This window comes from Balaenoptera acutorostrata, chromosome 6 (genome assembly GCF_949987535.1).
Source record: "Balaenoptera acutorostrata chromosome 6, mBalAcu1.1, whole genome shotgun sequence".
NCBI lineage: Eukaryota > Metazoa > Chordata > Mammalia > Artiodactyla > Balaenopteridae > Balaenoptera > Balaenoptera acutorostrata.
Window position 1 is genome coordinate 75,102,523 of NC_080069.1, and position 16,216 is coordinate 75,118,738.

The 16,216-nt window shown below is 44.4% G+C and overlaps 1 protein-coding gene across 2 annotated transcripts in view; it reads right to left on the minus strand.

The window, feature by feature from the left end:
• The window catches only part of APBA1 (amyloid beta precursor protein binding family A member 1), a 240,165-nt gene that overhangs the window by 17,713 nt on the left and 206,236 nt on the right, over positions 1-16,216 (minus strand). Inside the window, exons 4-8 of one of the 2 annotated variants that reach the window (XM_057549371.1) lie at positions 15,832-15,871; positions 11,990-12,135; positions 3,230-3,262; positions 2,133-2,219; positions 1,324-1,509 (exon numbers count right to left, since the gene is read on the minus strand). In XM_057549371.1, the coding sequence (XP_057405354.1) occupies positions 1,324-1,509; positions 2,133-2,219; positions 3,230-3,262; positions 11,990-12,135; positions 15,832-15,871 (492 nt within the window). The remainder of the gene's footprint in view (positions 1-1,323; positions 1,510-2,132; positions 2,220-3,229; positions 3,263-11,989; positions 12,136-15,831; positions 15,872-16,216) is intronic. The other variant, XM_057549372.1, reaches the window with a different exon arrangement.

Genomic DNA, 16,216 nt, shown 5'->3' on the forward strand with positions numbered 1-16,216 from the left:
TCTAGAGAACCAGACAAGTAAAAGATGGTACAAAAGTGTTAAGCGTCTCCTCCTGTCTGTGGCCATGTCAGCTCTGTTTCCCTGGAGAAAAGCAGCTCCCCTCAGACTCCTAACTTCTCAGAGGAAGGCCATTTAAAGCAGCTGGATGAACACTCTTCTGGAGAAAAATGGCCCCTTCTAAGGAGCCAAGGCTACCGTAGGCAATTTTCTTTAAGTATATAAGGGCTCCCTGCTCAATATGAGAAATACAGCTTATTCCACTGTGGCAGGAGGAAAAGTTAGACCAGTCAACAGCACCAACACGGCCCTCTGGGGCAGGCTCTGTAGTTCAAAACCATCATGGGGGGAATTCCCCGGTGGTCCAGTGGTTAGGACTCTGTGCTTTCACTGCTGAGGACCCGGATTCAATCCCTGGTCGGGGAACTAAGATCCCGCAAGTCTCATGGCTTGGCCAGAAAAAAAAAAAAAGGGCCCAGAGGGAGTTTCCAAGCCCTGTCGAGCTTTGGGAGAAGCATGATGCTAACACAGCTTGAAGCCTGGTGTTCTCGCCGGCAGTTCTAGGGACAACTGGGTAGGACAGCTGAATGGAAGAATGGGCCCCACCTCTGTTGTACACTGATTTCCTCTGCTGACGTTATCACCTGGAGAGATGGGTGTTAGGGATCACTGGCTTTGTGACCGGAGGAGCAACTGGTCTTGCTAAGGAGTGGGGGGCTGGTGCTCTTGCCATTTGGTGGGTAGGGTCAGGGACGCTAACTTTCCTGTTAGGAAAGGCAGTCCTGCACGTCCAAGAACTGCTCTCCCCAAATGCCCTAGTGGCCAGGTGAGACCTGTTCGGGCCCCTGTGGGCCTGGCTGAATTCTTCCCACCCTTCTGGCCTCTCTAGTGGCTTGCCTCCTTGCCTTTCCTCAACCTCTATCAGCAGGCCCCTGTCTCAGGGCCTTTGCACCTGCTCTTTCCTCACTCTCAACTCTACTCAGGTCTCTGCTCAAATGTCACCTCAGAAAGGACTTTGTTCATCACTCTACCTGAAATAGTCCCTGGCCCCTCTATCCCTTGACCTAGTTTTTCCCTATCAAACCTTCCACTACCTAACTTTATATTAAGTATATTTATCTATTTATTTTCTGTCTCTCTACAACCTTTACAATGAGTATCTTGTCTATTTTACTCCGCCTTATATCCCTAGCACTAGAACAGTGCTTGACACATAATAAGTGCTCAGTAAGTATTTGTCTCACATATGATTAAGGTCCTGAGAACTAGAGGGAACCTGGCCACCCAAGGGCAGCCCAGATCACATGGAAGGGAGGCCGCCCTTACGTCCTCAGATTCAAAGACGTGGCAGATCATCTTGTACTGCCTTTTTCCATCCTGGGATGGGTGGGAGGCTTCCACGTTCTCCTGGGAGTTGGAGCGGGGCATCCGCCTGCGGGCCATCAGCACAACGATGTTCCCGATGTCTGCAATGTAGGAAATGGTCCTCAGAGGGTGGTCCATCATTGTCTCCTGGAAGGCAGCAGGGAGAGGATGGTATGTCCAGTGCGGCATCTAATGACCCATGAGACAGCCTGCCACCCCACAGCCCAGCCAAGTGCGGTCCACACGTGGGAGCTCGCTGCAAACACCCTGTTGGCAGATTTACATGCACCCACCCAGGCCTGGGAGAAATTCCCTTGGCTTGTGATAACCCAGAGCAGGAAGTGGTCTGTAGTATGTGAAAAGGAATTTCAATCATTTTACAACCAGTAGAATCTCTGGTGGGGAAATTAAAAAATAAAAAATCTGCATGTGATGATTGGATGATTGTATTGTGTGTGTGTGTGTGTGATTCTAAACAAAATTTCTTAAAAGGCTAGTTTGTTCATGAATCTTCTGATAAAAACTTATGAGAATTATTAGCAAACAATATCCAAGGCTTATTTTTTCCTTTGATCTTTAAGAGCCCCAGTCCTCCCTACCAAGTCCCTTCCCATCCCCCATCCCCCAGCCCGGCAGCAGGCACTGCATACACAACCTTCTAGCTTGTGTGGAAGCCAGCATCTGGGGACAGCTGCTCTACAGACAAGGGCACAGCCTCCTAGTTGTCATGCTAAGCTTCACCCCCGAGGAAGGTGGGAGCCAGTTAATACCTGCGTGTCGGCGTTCAATACTTTGATTCTCTGGGTAGAAATGAAGAGATCCACTTCAGTCATTGGCTGAGACTCACCTTCAGGAGCCTGAGAAAGAAAATGCACCAAGGGAAAGCTCAATACGTTACTCTGACCCAGGTGCGTGCGAACAAGGTTAGCTCATACACAGAGGCATTGAGACACAGTCACCAGAACAGCGATGCAGACTTCAGAACTAGACTGCCAAAGCTGGAGGGACCACACAGAGGATGACACGGGGACGGGAGTGAGCATCTCCAGGTTACAGGGAGAAATGCGGACCCCTCCTTGCTTCTTCCGCCATGGAAGCAGTAACTGTAGTAGATCTGACTCCATGAACAATGATCGTGAATGGCACTGTCTGCAAGGGTTTCAGAGACCAAAAGATTGAAGGAACAAGGGCAACTGACTCATATCCCCAGGACCTTGGAGAAGTCAGAGTTTGCTCCTGCTCAAGTGATGGGGGACAATGCTTACAGCAGGTGCAAAAAAGGCAGTTGTGGTAAGAGGGTCTTCGTGTTCCCACACACCACACACCACACAAGCAGTACCCACTCCTGAAGCCACCCCAATAAGAGCGAGCCCCAATGCCTCAGTGTCCCATGGGTAGCTTATAAGCACCTAGAAGCTTCACAACCAAAAAAGCACATTAGTCTGACTTAGGGCTTGACTCTGCACACATGTGGTTATTAGCGAGTTTTCTTTTTTGCATCCAGCAATCTGACAAATCCACAAATCAAACATGACTAGAATTGAGCAGACCCAGGTCCCTGCCACGTGAATGCTCCTGAATGGTGGGCACTTGCACACGCCTGCAGGATCCCTTCAGCATCCCCAATCTGCTCCCTGTCATTCCTCTGGAGTGAGATGACTAATGAGCAACAGAAAACAGCCGCTTTGGGCAACTGAGTTTTGAGAAACGTTGGCTTATGGGGCGGTTCAAAAAGAAATCTGAACAAAAACTTGCTGGATGCAGAAAACAAAAACGCGAAATAAGTAAAAAGGCAAAACGTAAATAAATGAAAAAAACAAAACAAAACAGGCATAACACCAAGCTGATGAAGTTGTTTGTACTGCACCTTCTTCCTGCTTTTGGCTAATTTCTGGGCCATCTGCTTAGCATGGAACAAACAGAGACAGGAGAACAGTTAGAAAAGAATTTGCAGAGACTCAGTTGAAAAGGGAATCAACAAACTAATATTGACAGGGGTATAAAGCATTTCTGTGGGAGGAGGACTGGCTTAAAAAAATCCCACTCTATTATTGATTTCCTAAATCAGAATTTAGTAGCTGCCGGGGGCAGTAGTAGGAAGGACATGTAATTGAGGTGCTTCTTATACTTCACTGCAATTGATGTTTTCAAAGAACCAACTTTTGATTCTGTTGATTTCCTTTATTGTATGCCTGTGTTCTATTTCACTGATTTCAGCCTGTATCTTTATCCCTTCTTCTTTCTTCGGGTTTAGTTTGCCAATTTTTTTCCTAGCTTAAGATGAAAACTTAAAGTATGGATTTTCAAACTTTTTTCGTTCTTGATATATTTATATAAAACTATGAGCCTCCTCTAATCTCTGCTTTAGCAATATCCCACAAATTTTGATGTTGCAATTTAATTATCATTTCATTCAAAACACTTTCTAATGTCCACTGTGATTTCTTCTTTGAACATTATTTAGAACTGTGTTCTTCTTAATTTTAATATATTTGAAGATTTCCTAGTTATCTTTTTGTTACTGATTTCTGAATTGTTCTCCTTCTTTATCTCTAGTAATACTTCTTGCCTTAAACTTGTGTAACATTAATAGAGCCTATACCTAACTAGAAACGGATGTAATATTTATTCAAGATAGAATAGTTGATAAAAATAGAAACTCAGAGGCCAGACTGTCTAAAACTGAATTCTGGCTCTGCTACCTACTAGTTGTGTGACTTGGAACAAGCCACTTAATGTCTCTGTGCTTCAGTTTCCTCAACTGTAAAATGAGGGTAAAAACAGTATCTACTTCATAAGGCTGTTTTGAGGATAAAACGAATACAGTTGACTCTTGAGAACAATGTGTGCGTTAGGGGTGCCAAAACCACCGCAGGGTCAAAAATCTGCATATAACTTACAGTCGGTTGGCCCTCTGCATATGCAGTTCGGTTCCTCTGTATCTACAGTTCCACATCCTCGGATTCAACCAATCACAGATTCAACCAGTCTTGGAACATATAGTACTGTAGTATTTACTACTGAAAAAAATCCGCATATAAGTGGACCTGTGCTGTCCAAGGGTCAACTGTATATACAATGCTCTCAGAACGGTGCCTGGTGCCTTATAAGCACTCTATTTGCGTTTGCTCTTATATGATTATGATGTTAGATGATTATAATCTGCCTATGTCAGGGCGCAATCTCTTGGCTTTGGTAGGGCTTGGTACATATACACAGAACTTGCTCAAACGATGGTGAGTCAATGGCCAAACCATGTAACTGCTGTGGGGATGGGGGTGGGGTACAGGAAGAGCTGCTCCCTCACATCCTTGGTACTCACCTGGTGGGAAAGCTCTTGCTCTCAGCAGCATGTCACTATTTCATTAGTGACTAAATGTGTTGTCTGTACTACCTCATCGGGGAGAAACTGGATGAGTCAGCTATCCAAACACCAAATAGCTAATCTTGGTGCACCCAGGAGACTAGGGCAGCCCCACTCCCACAGAGCCACCCCACAGCTTGTACTGGTGGTCATGAGTTCGTGGTGAACAGCCTACTCTGGGAGAGTCTGAAGGCAGCAACTGCAAGCATCATCCTAACCCACTGTTCATGACGGTGGAAATACTTGCCCATCTGAGGAGTGGCCCTGTGCTGATGCTGTGCCGCGGAGATTCCTGGGTGGAATCTCAGAGTTCGGCCAGGGATGCTCTGATCTGCACCAGTTATAATCCTCAAGATAAACAACTGCTGTGAGATCCTAACATCCGTTTGTCTTCTACTACCTCCCCTGAATGATACGGCAGTAATATATAAATTCCCATTATTTTTGATACCAAAACCTAATAGCTATTGGTCAAAATTCTTCACTCTCAGGAAGAGTGATCTGAAAGGGCCCTTTTCAAAGGAAAGTAAGTCTGCCACCAATGGAATGCCCACATTCTGTTTTTTACTGGAATGGGTGCTGAGGAAGAGAATCCGAAAGGCAAACTGAGTTTCATGAAAGGCATTCTGAGACAATTTTTATGAAGTTAAAAATATTTTATGCACTTAGAGTGACACCACCTTTAAATCGCTTATGATATTCAAGTGCCCTGAAACAAATTAAAAATTTAGACATAACATTGGAAATGATGATGGGGTTGGGGTCAGAATGAGAAGCTGGAACAGCAGAGAAAGGTCTAAGAGAGCCTTAAGGCCAGCATGCATCTTGAAGCAGGGAGTGACAACATCCATTTAAATCCTTGTGTTTCATGAGACTGATTATGGCTTACCGCCAGCAGGCTGTGGTGCACAGGACATACTGCAGCACCGTCCATCCTATCACTCGATCTGCAATGTGTACTGGGTATCTGCTGTTATTAAGACTCTTTAAGTTTAGTTATGCCGGGGATCCTCCTGGCTATTCTAGCTTTTCTTTCCCCAGCTGACATTCAGTGAGCACTTGGTATATGCCCAGTATCCTTCTAAGCATTTCATGTGTACCAATGTGAAAGCTTACAACAACCCTGTGAGGTAGGCGCTACGTTATCCTCATCTTTCAGGAGAGGAAACTGAGGCACAGAGAGGCTAATTAACTTGCCCAAGGTCACACAGCTATTAAGTGGCAGAAGAGATATTCAAACCCTGGAAATCTCACTCCATATTCCAAATTGCTACTGTGCCATCTGGACAAGTTTCTCATCTATAAACTTCTAAGGCTGTCTGTAAAATGGGGTTAATGATACCTACCTCACAGGATTCCCCACCCCCTCCATTTGGAGGAGTAAATGAGATAATGTACGTGAAGGGTCTGCTACCAGTGTCAATATCGTCTTTATCAACCACAGACTTCAAGTCAGATGGGAAATCAGATGGCTTAGACAACGCTACACTGATAGAAATTTTCATTCTACAATTAAATCATAATTTTTAACGCTTAAAGAAAATCTCTCTATAAAAGAATGGACAAATCTGATCTTTTGGGGCAGGCTAGTAAAGACAGAATAATATTTGATAATGCATGCTTCTTACAAAAATGCATGGACCAAAAAATATCAAAACGCCATTTGTGAGCTTCACAAATGGAGAAAGAAAATGGAGACAAACACACCACACTCTGCATGGACATGAAGCAGTTTCTACGGCTCAGGCAGAATCTAGCACATCACCCCGTCTTCCGGCTGAAGAGCAGAGAATGAAGTGGGAATGAGGGTGGAACGAAGCACGGAGATGTAGTGAGAGGAAGGGAGGCGAGTGAGCTAGCTGCACTGGCTTCCCGTTTGGTTCTCTAGGTCGGGTTAAGGCAGGATTCCCACCCTGGGCTGGGGCCGGGGGCTGTCTCTGCATAGGGCACTTTTGATACTGACAGCATGTAGGGCAAAGCTCTCTCCAGAAGTTTTCCCTAAAACATGTTGAAAAGAATCCTAGCAACAAGACTATCAGGTACCACCACAGCGATAATGTATTCTGCGTTCAAGTAATTGTGGAAGCTTCTGGTTAAACACACTGAATTAAATTTCCTCAGTACAGGACTTCTCAGAGCCTTTAATAGGAAAACACATGTGGCAAATACCCAAAAAAGATCTGTTTGGCAGCGTTTCTTGCGCTTATTTGCCAATGGAACCCCAGCAGCGAGAAGCACTCGGCTTGACTGGAACATGCAGAGCACAGCTGGAGAACAGAGGCTCCTTCAGGCTGGATGATCCACCCTTCTCTCAGGCAGTGGCTCCCAAACTATAGCATACATCACAGTCTCCTGGAGGGCTTATGAAAACAGATTCCTGGTCTCTACCCCCATGAGTTTCTGACTAGGGTGGGGCCTGAGAATCTGCATTTCTAACAAATTCCCAGGTCCCACTTTGAGGACCATTGCTCTAATGCATTTCTAAATCATATGGGAAGCTTCCTGGAAGGATATTACTACTTCTCAAAAATTAGGAACAAAGGCAGAAAGAATATATTAGGGAGGGTGCAAAGATGAAAAAAAAAAAAAACTTAAAAAAAATGGCAGATGTCCTGTAATTCTGCTATTGCATTCAGATGCACCTTATTTCTTACATTTTGGTAGATGGAAATGTCTTTTAATTTCAGATTCCTCAGCCTGCCTTGTATTACTGTTACCTAAATACTCTTCTTGGCTTCCTTATTAAAATGCATGTTTCTCAAGGTCAAGGAATTGGTTGATTTTTATCTCCTAAGATGCCTATCACAGGATCCTGCATAGGGACAGTTTGCTTTTTGAGCCAAATTCATATCTAGCCAAACCACAACTCCAAATTCGCCTCCCATTTTGGCAAATAAACCTATAAATTCTTTGTTAAATGTGGAAAATCATAATTCTTAAGACTCCAAGTGTAAATTCAGTATCATTATTCAATTCCAGTCCACAGTTGGTGCTATGTGAGTGACAGGCACCATGTAATTGACGGAAAGACCAGAAATTAAAGCCTGCTTTGAAATGGAAACCCAAACGTCAGGTTCAGTGCTTGCTCAGAAAGAAAGCACCAAGAACACACAGCCACAGCTGGACTCCTGGTGAGGTAGGTCTCACTGGCATCCACATCAGGTCAAACAAACAACGCAGGCCGAGGAAAGAGAGGGGCAAGATGGGATCCCTGCGGGGAGGAAGGGAAGAAGGAATCGGAAAAAGAAAGGAGGAAACGCCTCCGTCTCTGTGCAGGTGAGAGCACCAAGCCAGGAATTACTCATCAGTTTGTGGTGAGGTTATGACTGAATGGATTTCCAAGTACATCCACAGAGCGTTTTTCCCCCTTCCTTCCTGGATGGACGTGGCTATAAACTCTGTAGCCCCATTCTGTTCTGCGTCTCTGTAGAGGTGGCCCAGAGTAACTCATTCCTCAAAGGGCAGCCTCTCTTTAGGAAGAAGCGCGGCACCACCTCCCTCAGAGAAGGGAGCTTGTGTGGGCACCGCAGTGCACGCTCCCCTTGAGACCACCCGAGTGATCTGGAGAAATGCTCTCGGCCCCTCGGTTCCATGTGCACGCAATGCAGTCTCTGTGCACGATCCTGACGGTAACTTTCTAGGGGGCGTGGAGATAAACCATGGGTTCTAGACGCAGCCTTCTCCACTTACAATTTGAAAAAGCGTCAGGCTGGGTGTGAAGGCAAACAATCTGACAGGCATTTAAATGGATGTAAAAGGAACATGAGGCAGAAAATATTTAATGTTAGGCAACAGTTCCTTCAGATGCAAGAAGCACATTGTGAAACGATACTCATAAATGAAACGCAACCATTTAATCTTACTACTCTATAATGAATTCCTCACACTAGAGTAATTTGCTGTAAAAATAAATACACGTTTTCCAAATGCCTTCTATGCTCTAGGCAGGTCTAAAATGGATTTATAATCAGAGAGCCTCTGTCTTGCCTGTTCTGATCGACAAAGCCATCTAATTTTTTGTTCAAATGACCTGTGGAACTTCTGGATACCAATCCTTTGAAGATTCAAAGTAAGCTTTCTGGTTTTTCATTAGGGAGCTGCACTTTAAAGAAGGGGAAAACACACTGTCAGAAACCACTGTGGAAATCAGAAAATGCACAGAACACTTGGCACTGGGCAGGATCTGGTACTGGGATGCGGCGTCTTTCCTAAGCGCTGCTCTGTGTTCAGGTGACGTGTCTGTGCCTGTTCTCCCCTCAAGGTCACTGAGTACACATATGTGCCACAGGGCAGGGGAAAGACAGAGAGACTCTAGCTGTAGGAGTCAAGGGGACCTGTCAGGAGGCCAGTAAACAGAACCTAGGAAAAACTCATCTAAAAGCAACATGCAGTCTTTGGTCTCAGGGGTCTTCAGTACTGTTTGGGGGAGGACTGTTGCTTTCTTCTGGAGGATTCATCTGAACGGGCCCTGGTAGTGTTCCTTGACAGGGAAGTGCTCTGGCATTCTGGAGGAGATAAATCTTTCTCATGTGGTTCCGTTCTGGACATTACAGGGTATCCAGTACCTCTGGTTCTGGCCACTAATGCCAATATAAATGTCCCAGACACTGTGACAACCAAAAGCACCACCCCATTTCCAAACACATGGTTCTCTGACAGGGGGTCCCCGTCTGTCAGAGAACCATGCCGGGTCCTTGCACGCCCACTGACCCTGGGGGAGCTAACAGTACCATTAACCTGGGAAACTAAGTACTGGGTTAAGAGTTCAGTTCAGCTAAGTTACTCCATGGTATTACTGCCTCAGCATCCATTCGGTTTGGCCAAGCAGCCTGCGTGGGCCTTAAAATGACATTGGCTCCTTCATGCAAGCAAATGCTGTGGAGAGCAGCCCGCAGAGTCACATGCAAATGTAAGCTCCTGAAAGGACCCCCTCGATGGCCCTTGTGAACAAGTCTCCCCCTGCCTCCCAGGGCCTTCCCCGTTGGCGCCCCTTAGGTAAGACCCCCATGGAGCTCACCAAAACCCCATTTTGGTTTGAAGTGAACAATCCGGCCTTAGTCTGGGAACCTCAAAGCATTCCACCCACAGACCCCAAAAAAGAAAGGCTTGTGCCCAGGTCCTGCCTTGACCTCCCCACGTGGCCCCTCCAGGTGTGCAGGTACTTCCCCCAGGACCTGTGAGTCATAAACTTCTCTATCTCAAGTTCTCTTGTGGTGTTTTGCTCACCATCTGGCACCCTGGGGGTTACTTAGCAAATGTTAATGTAACAAAATCATAACATGTTCGGAAACTGTGGGATAGGAGGGGTCAGAAGTACGTCCCTAAAGACTATGTGTTTGAAGTTCTCTGCTGTGTATGAAATAAGGCAGGACAATGCCTGAAAAGCAGCTTGTTCTCTCAGAGAGGTTTGTGCGTTCTTGTTCTGAACGTTGTGCCTGGGAGGTACTAAATTAAGATGGAGAAGGCTGTGGGGACATCTGTGGGTATTAATGTCACCTCTTTATGATAACGGAGACAGTGAAAAAGAATCAGGCCAAGCTTGAATGGGCAGCTCAACGGGAACCTGATGTTCTACCAGCAGCATTATCGAGTCTGAAAGATGCGGAGGGCAGGAAGGTCAGCTTGATACATTGTCAGGGAGTTGTCTTGTTGGGAGTCGCAGGATAAGACGCATCTCTGGGGGTAAGATGTAGCTGTAAATTACTCTGGCTTATACATCTTAATTCCTAAAATGTCGATAATATTATCGAAAGCTGCAGTGTGGGCTTACTGTGCTGTGATGGGCAGTGAAGGGAAGGGCCAGCGCTGACCTTGTTTAACATCCAGGGCATAGCACAACCTGGGCATGTGAATAAGATGGGAATCAGCCCCGACCGGAGGACCAGAAGCACGGCCCCTGCTGTGTGACCTCTGTGACCTCCGTGGTTGCTGCTCTCCCCTCCCTTGGGCTTTCAGGCAGCATCTCATCTCTCAAGGTCTCTCCGCACTCCTGTGGCCCTTAGTACCTGACACCCCTCTCTCCTCCTCTGGCACCCCCTGCACATGCGCTGGCTTGATTCACTTCTCATTTGTGCTGCGGAGCTTGAGGGTAAGGATCTCACTTTATAAATCACTGTTTTCCCTCCCTCAGGAGACCCTTGCACAGCCTTGCACACATAAGTGCTCAAGAAATATTTTTCCCTTGATGGAGAGAGTAAGGACTCTCACGTATGGCCTTCTACCCGTGATTCTCATTCCACACGCCACACAAAGCCCAGGATGGAACTTGGGGATGTGTGAGAGAGAAGACAGGAAAAAGGGACTGGTCCCTTGACGAGGGAGTCGATTCTGACCAATGGACACCAGACAGAACCAAATCTGGGAAGTCATAACCTATATCCCAACTCACTCGAAACACCCAGCTCTGATTTCAATGGTGATGCGATGCGTGTGGCTCTACGTGGAAACGGCCTCAGGGGTTCTAGGTGCTGGTGGCACTTACTGGCACTTGAATTACACGATGACACCGTGAGGGTCCTTGTCGCCCTTGGCTTGTCCATGGTTCTAGGTGGCACTAGCATCGTGGTGGAGATTCTAGAGCTCTGCATTTCCATGGGATCAAACCAGTTCTGGCTGGTTCAAACTAGTTGTGAATGATTTAAACTAGACAAAAGTGCTTCTTCAGGGATCAAACAGGCTCCTTCCTTTTAAATCTTGATAAGACAGATTCAAACAGGTTATGACTGGTTTGCACTGAGTCACCCTTGCACTGACTTGGTTCAGACTAGCCAGGGGAGATCTGATCAAATGGCTCGTTTTAGGTGAAGCAAGCCAGTTCAATCTAGCTTGAACAGGATCAACTGGTTCAAATGCAATGACAGCTAGTTTGAACCACACTGTATCACGGACGTTTTAGTCACTGGTCTCTAGCTGTACATGGAAATACAGTGATACAGCTCTCACATATTATATTGGAAATATAATACTTAAAATGTTATCCTTCCTCATCTTTTCAACTTTTCAAAGCTTATCACTTTTTCCTCAAGACTGGCCATTACGAACAACCAAATTATATAGCATTTATACATCAGGACTCCAGCATACTTTGGAATTTTTTTTTCCATTTAGAACAGTTGGCAGGTACACGTATAAGCACTGCCTGCCGTGTCACCTCAATCTCCTCTCCTCTAAGCTTGGGACATGAGGTGTGGGGTGACCACTACGGACGGCTCAGGTGCCCACATGTGCCCACCGCCCCCCTCGGAGCACACGGCACCCCCTCACCTTGATCCTGCTTACTGCTTCCTGGGCCTGCATCATGCGCACGTTTTTGGAGGGGGTTTTGTCTGAGAGAAGCTGGGTGGAGCCAAGGTAATTGGCAGCAAAAATGATTCCATCGATCAAGTCCTCAGGGTCACAAGGTCCAGGAACTGTAACACACAGAGCCGCAGTGGTGAGTGAAGCCACGCTAAACCCCCGATCACACCATCTCTCCCCCGCTGCTCACCTCCAGCACAGGTGGGCCAGTCCCAGAGACCCCTGAGCAGGTACATCAACCTGCGAGTCGAGAGCACCTCTCTGGTCTACCTTCACTCAGCCCTCATTTGCAAATAGCAGGAACAATTTCTTCTTAGAGTAGCTTATTTCACCCAGTCCATTTATTGTGAGAAACAGTGTGCATATTTATTTAAACATGAAACATAAAATTCAGTGATAAAAGATGTTGTTTTGCCTGTTAGACTGTGAGCTCTTTGGGACAAAGAGCACGTCACAGTCATCTCTGGCTCTCCTGTGTCTAGTCAGTGTCTGTCACCCAGTGGGTATCAAATAAATGTTTGCTGGACAAATGGTTAGGTGAGCAGTAGAAAAACTCATTTTACAGCAGTTCCTTTACTCGCCACCCATGCATATCGCCCCCTTCTATTTTATCCATAATGGGGGAAACAAATTTTATAAATCAGAAAAATGAGTATTTGTTGCCAAATGTTTGGATTCCCAAAATAGCCTCTAACCTGAAATCTGCAAGAGAGGTAACATTACCCTAAAGCCATGGTCTCATGCTGCTAACCTTGGTGACTTACAGGCTATAATGTTCCCGGCCTGTGTCCACGTACATATCAATTCCAAGGAAAACTGGAATTTTCTGTTCTCATTCACCAGCCTTTTAAATCAAACCTTAGTTTTAAATATTTAAAATGGGGGCATCTGATTCTAAGCACAATCACCTGTAAACCCGACTGGAAATTAAAACATGTTTCGGAATAATATGTAACTTTACAACAGATGTGCTAAGAAAGGCGTTTTAATTCTGCAATGAAAACATATGTATTTTCTTTGGCTTGAATGCCATATTTGGAAAGACTAAAATATACTTTTTAACCCACTGTTAAAACCTCAGGGTCTTAAATTAGATAACTTGAAATGGAAACAATTTGCTTTTTCCTCTTGGAGAGCTAATCTGAAATGGTTTTTATCTTTATCCTTTCACATCCAGCTCATCTTGAGCTTAAACAGCTGCTTCCCACGATAAGCTACTTATCAGGATACAGCCTTAAAGTAATCTATTCATTTTCCTAAAACCAAGTTGGTGGTGGAAAAAAAGAAATTTAACAATGTTTTAGGAAAGGCCTTCACAAAGCGTGTGTGTAGTAATTACGCCAGGAAACCTGTTAGTTTTCTGATTCTCAATCTTTCTGAGAAAGATTCTGGATAAACACTGAGTGGTACACAGCCAAAGCTGCCTCCACCACACACCAGTCACTTACATGCTTCTCAACAGCTACACCCTTCCTACCCTGAAGCTTTTATAGATGTGAGAAGGATGCAGGTTATTTACAATGTACAACTTTAGGTATATAGCAGGGAAGCACTGTCAAACTAAAATAATGCATGGACAAGTTTGGATCCACACTATGCCTTGTAAAAAGTAAGAGATTATCAGTCTTCTCTCATAAATTCCAGTGATAGATCTATAATGTTACATAATCATTTCTGACAGCCTGGTATTGAGGAGAAAAAGGTCTCACCTGGAATAGCAACTTTTAAAAAGCTTCCATTTATTTTGTGAAAATAATGAATGTTAAAAGAATAACAAAAATGCAACATCTTCTCTATGGGACTTCCAATATCAATATATTCATCAGTGGATTTAGCTCTATTTACTGAAAAGGGTCCTTCTTTAACCATAATGAGTATGGATATGCAGATATGTTTAAAAGCAATCCAGATAATATTTAAGTGACTGTATAAATGTCAGGCAGCCAAGAGACAGAAATATTGGACCTAAACAAATATATATTTGAGATATGATCTTATGTCAATTATCCTCTGGGGAAACTGACTAGAATCAAATGTCACGGTATTACACTCACAAAAAACAGCCCGAATTTCATAAATTCATTTTAGGCTCAGTGCTAATTTTTTAAAAGTTAAAAAAATTAAAGTTATAATGGTCCTAAGTCAAAGAATTGCAGGTTTTCCCTTTCAGTGATGCCTTTATGTTGCTCTGTGGGTGAACGAGCACACACGTTATATCTTCACACTCATGTCAATGCCGAGCTTGAAAATCTCTAGGCCTAGAGGAATGGATATGAAGAATAGTTTTGACTATTCTGAAATAGTCAACTTCTGAAAACTCCCCGAGGTACTTTTGTGGAGTTTTGGAGCTTTGCAAAGATGGTGGAAATAATTTCCAAGTTACTCAAGAAAGAAACCTGAGTAACAACCAAACCTATGAGCTTGTCCTGGGCTTCAGGCCCAAGGGTTCAGGAAGGTTTCTGAATCCAGGTAATTCATTCTTGGGCAGTGGAACACACCAACTGTTCATGCACAGGATCCAAAGGCTAGACACGATGTCAGGGCATCTTTTGGCCCCCAGAAAATCCTCCTTCAAGGAAATGACAATCTACCCTGCCCCCCAAATCATCTGCTATCCTCCCTGGTAGAGGATCAGTAGCACGCTCCAGTGGTGTGGCCTGACCTCAAGCTGGGATGTCTAGCCTGGATTGAGTTTTGGCCCCACCAGGCCTGTTGACAGGATACATTTGTGCAGTGAACAACCTGCACAACCATGTGTGGCAGTCCTGCATCAGATATTTTTTTTTTCAGGTTAATAAATTGTAATTTTATTGTAAATGAATTGAGAAGTCAGAGGAGGGTGTTAGACAAAAATTTACATAATTTGTTTAGCGTTAAAAAATTACTTTGGAGGATTCTAAGAAGATGGTAGTAGTAGCATAGTTTTTAATTCTCTCTTAATCACCACCTAAAACAAAGAAACTAGATAGGGAAACCAAAAACCATTGGAATATATTTACAACAGAACTAGGTGACAAGATATTGCCAGGAACACCAAACTACAAGCAAATTGCCAGAATCCATAGGACCTGCATAATATCAACATTTGTGTGGCAGAAAACAAAGGCACTGCATCGGATATTGATTACAGGGAGAATGGTGGAGTCAGACTTCTGGTTCCCAGCCTGTCTCTGCTACTCTAACTGTGGGATCTTGGGAAGGTTGCTCACCCCCTGCATGACTCAGTTCTCTCATGCATAACATGGGGATAATGATAAAACCCACTTCACAAGATCAACGTGAGGATTCAATTAGTTATTACACAGAAAGTGCTTAGAACAGTACCTGGCAGACAGTAAGAAAGAGCTTGATAAATGTTACTATCACTAGGTCATCCAAGCAAGAGACGGGAATTACTGGGAAGGTCTTTTTATTTATTAATTTTTTAAATGAAGAGCAAAATTTCTCCCTTAGTTAAACATCATTCCCATTTGAATGGGCCTTGATGGATGCAAGAGGTATACTGGACTAGAGATAAGGAGACTTGGGTTTTGGATCCAATATGGCCAGTTCTAGGCTGGGCAAAGCCCCCAGCCTCACCCCAGCCTCAGAGTCTCCTGGACAGAATCAGCAAAGGCAGGGAGGAGGGTCTTTGAGAGGTTCACGGCTACTGCTGTTTTAGTCTAAGATTCTAAGACTTAAGACTGAGAATAGGTGACTTTGTGCTCTTTTTTCCCCACTGTCGTCTTACAGCCCAGGGCTTCCAATACCTAAAATGCTAGAAGATTCATGAATGACTCGGTGTTCAATATTTCCTTCTCAGCTCTTACCTTCGACGTAGGTTGGGAATGAAGCCAAGCTTTTTCTTGACTGTAATTAAGACAAAGAGGTTTCAAAAAGGGCAAAGCATGATGAAAAATGCATTAACACAGCCATCCGTGCAACATGAAAAATAAATACATCACCAATGACAGATATTAACCAGTTGTCAACCATTTTTGGCTACAAAAAGTGAAGTGTGAATAAACATATGCATTTATTATTAAAGGTTACCCAAAGCCCAGAACCACCCATTCATATTTTAGATAATCTAAAAATCCTACATTCTACAATCAGAGAGATGTCTGTCATCTTAAAAAATAACCCATGGACCAAAATTCATAATCAGTAATAGCAATAAAAAGGACTCAATTTGTATTCGTAAGAATCTGGGTG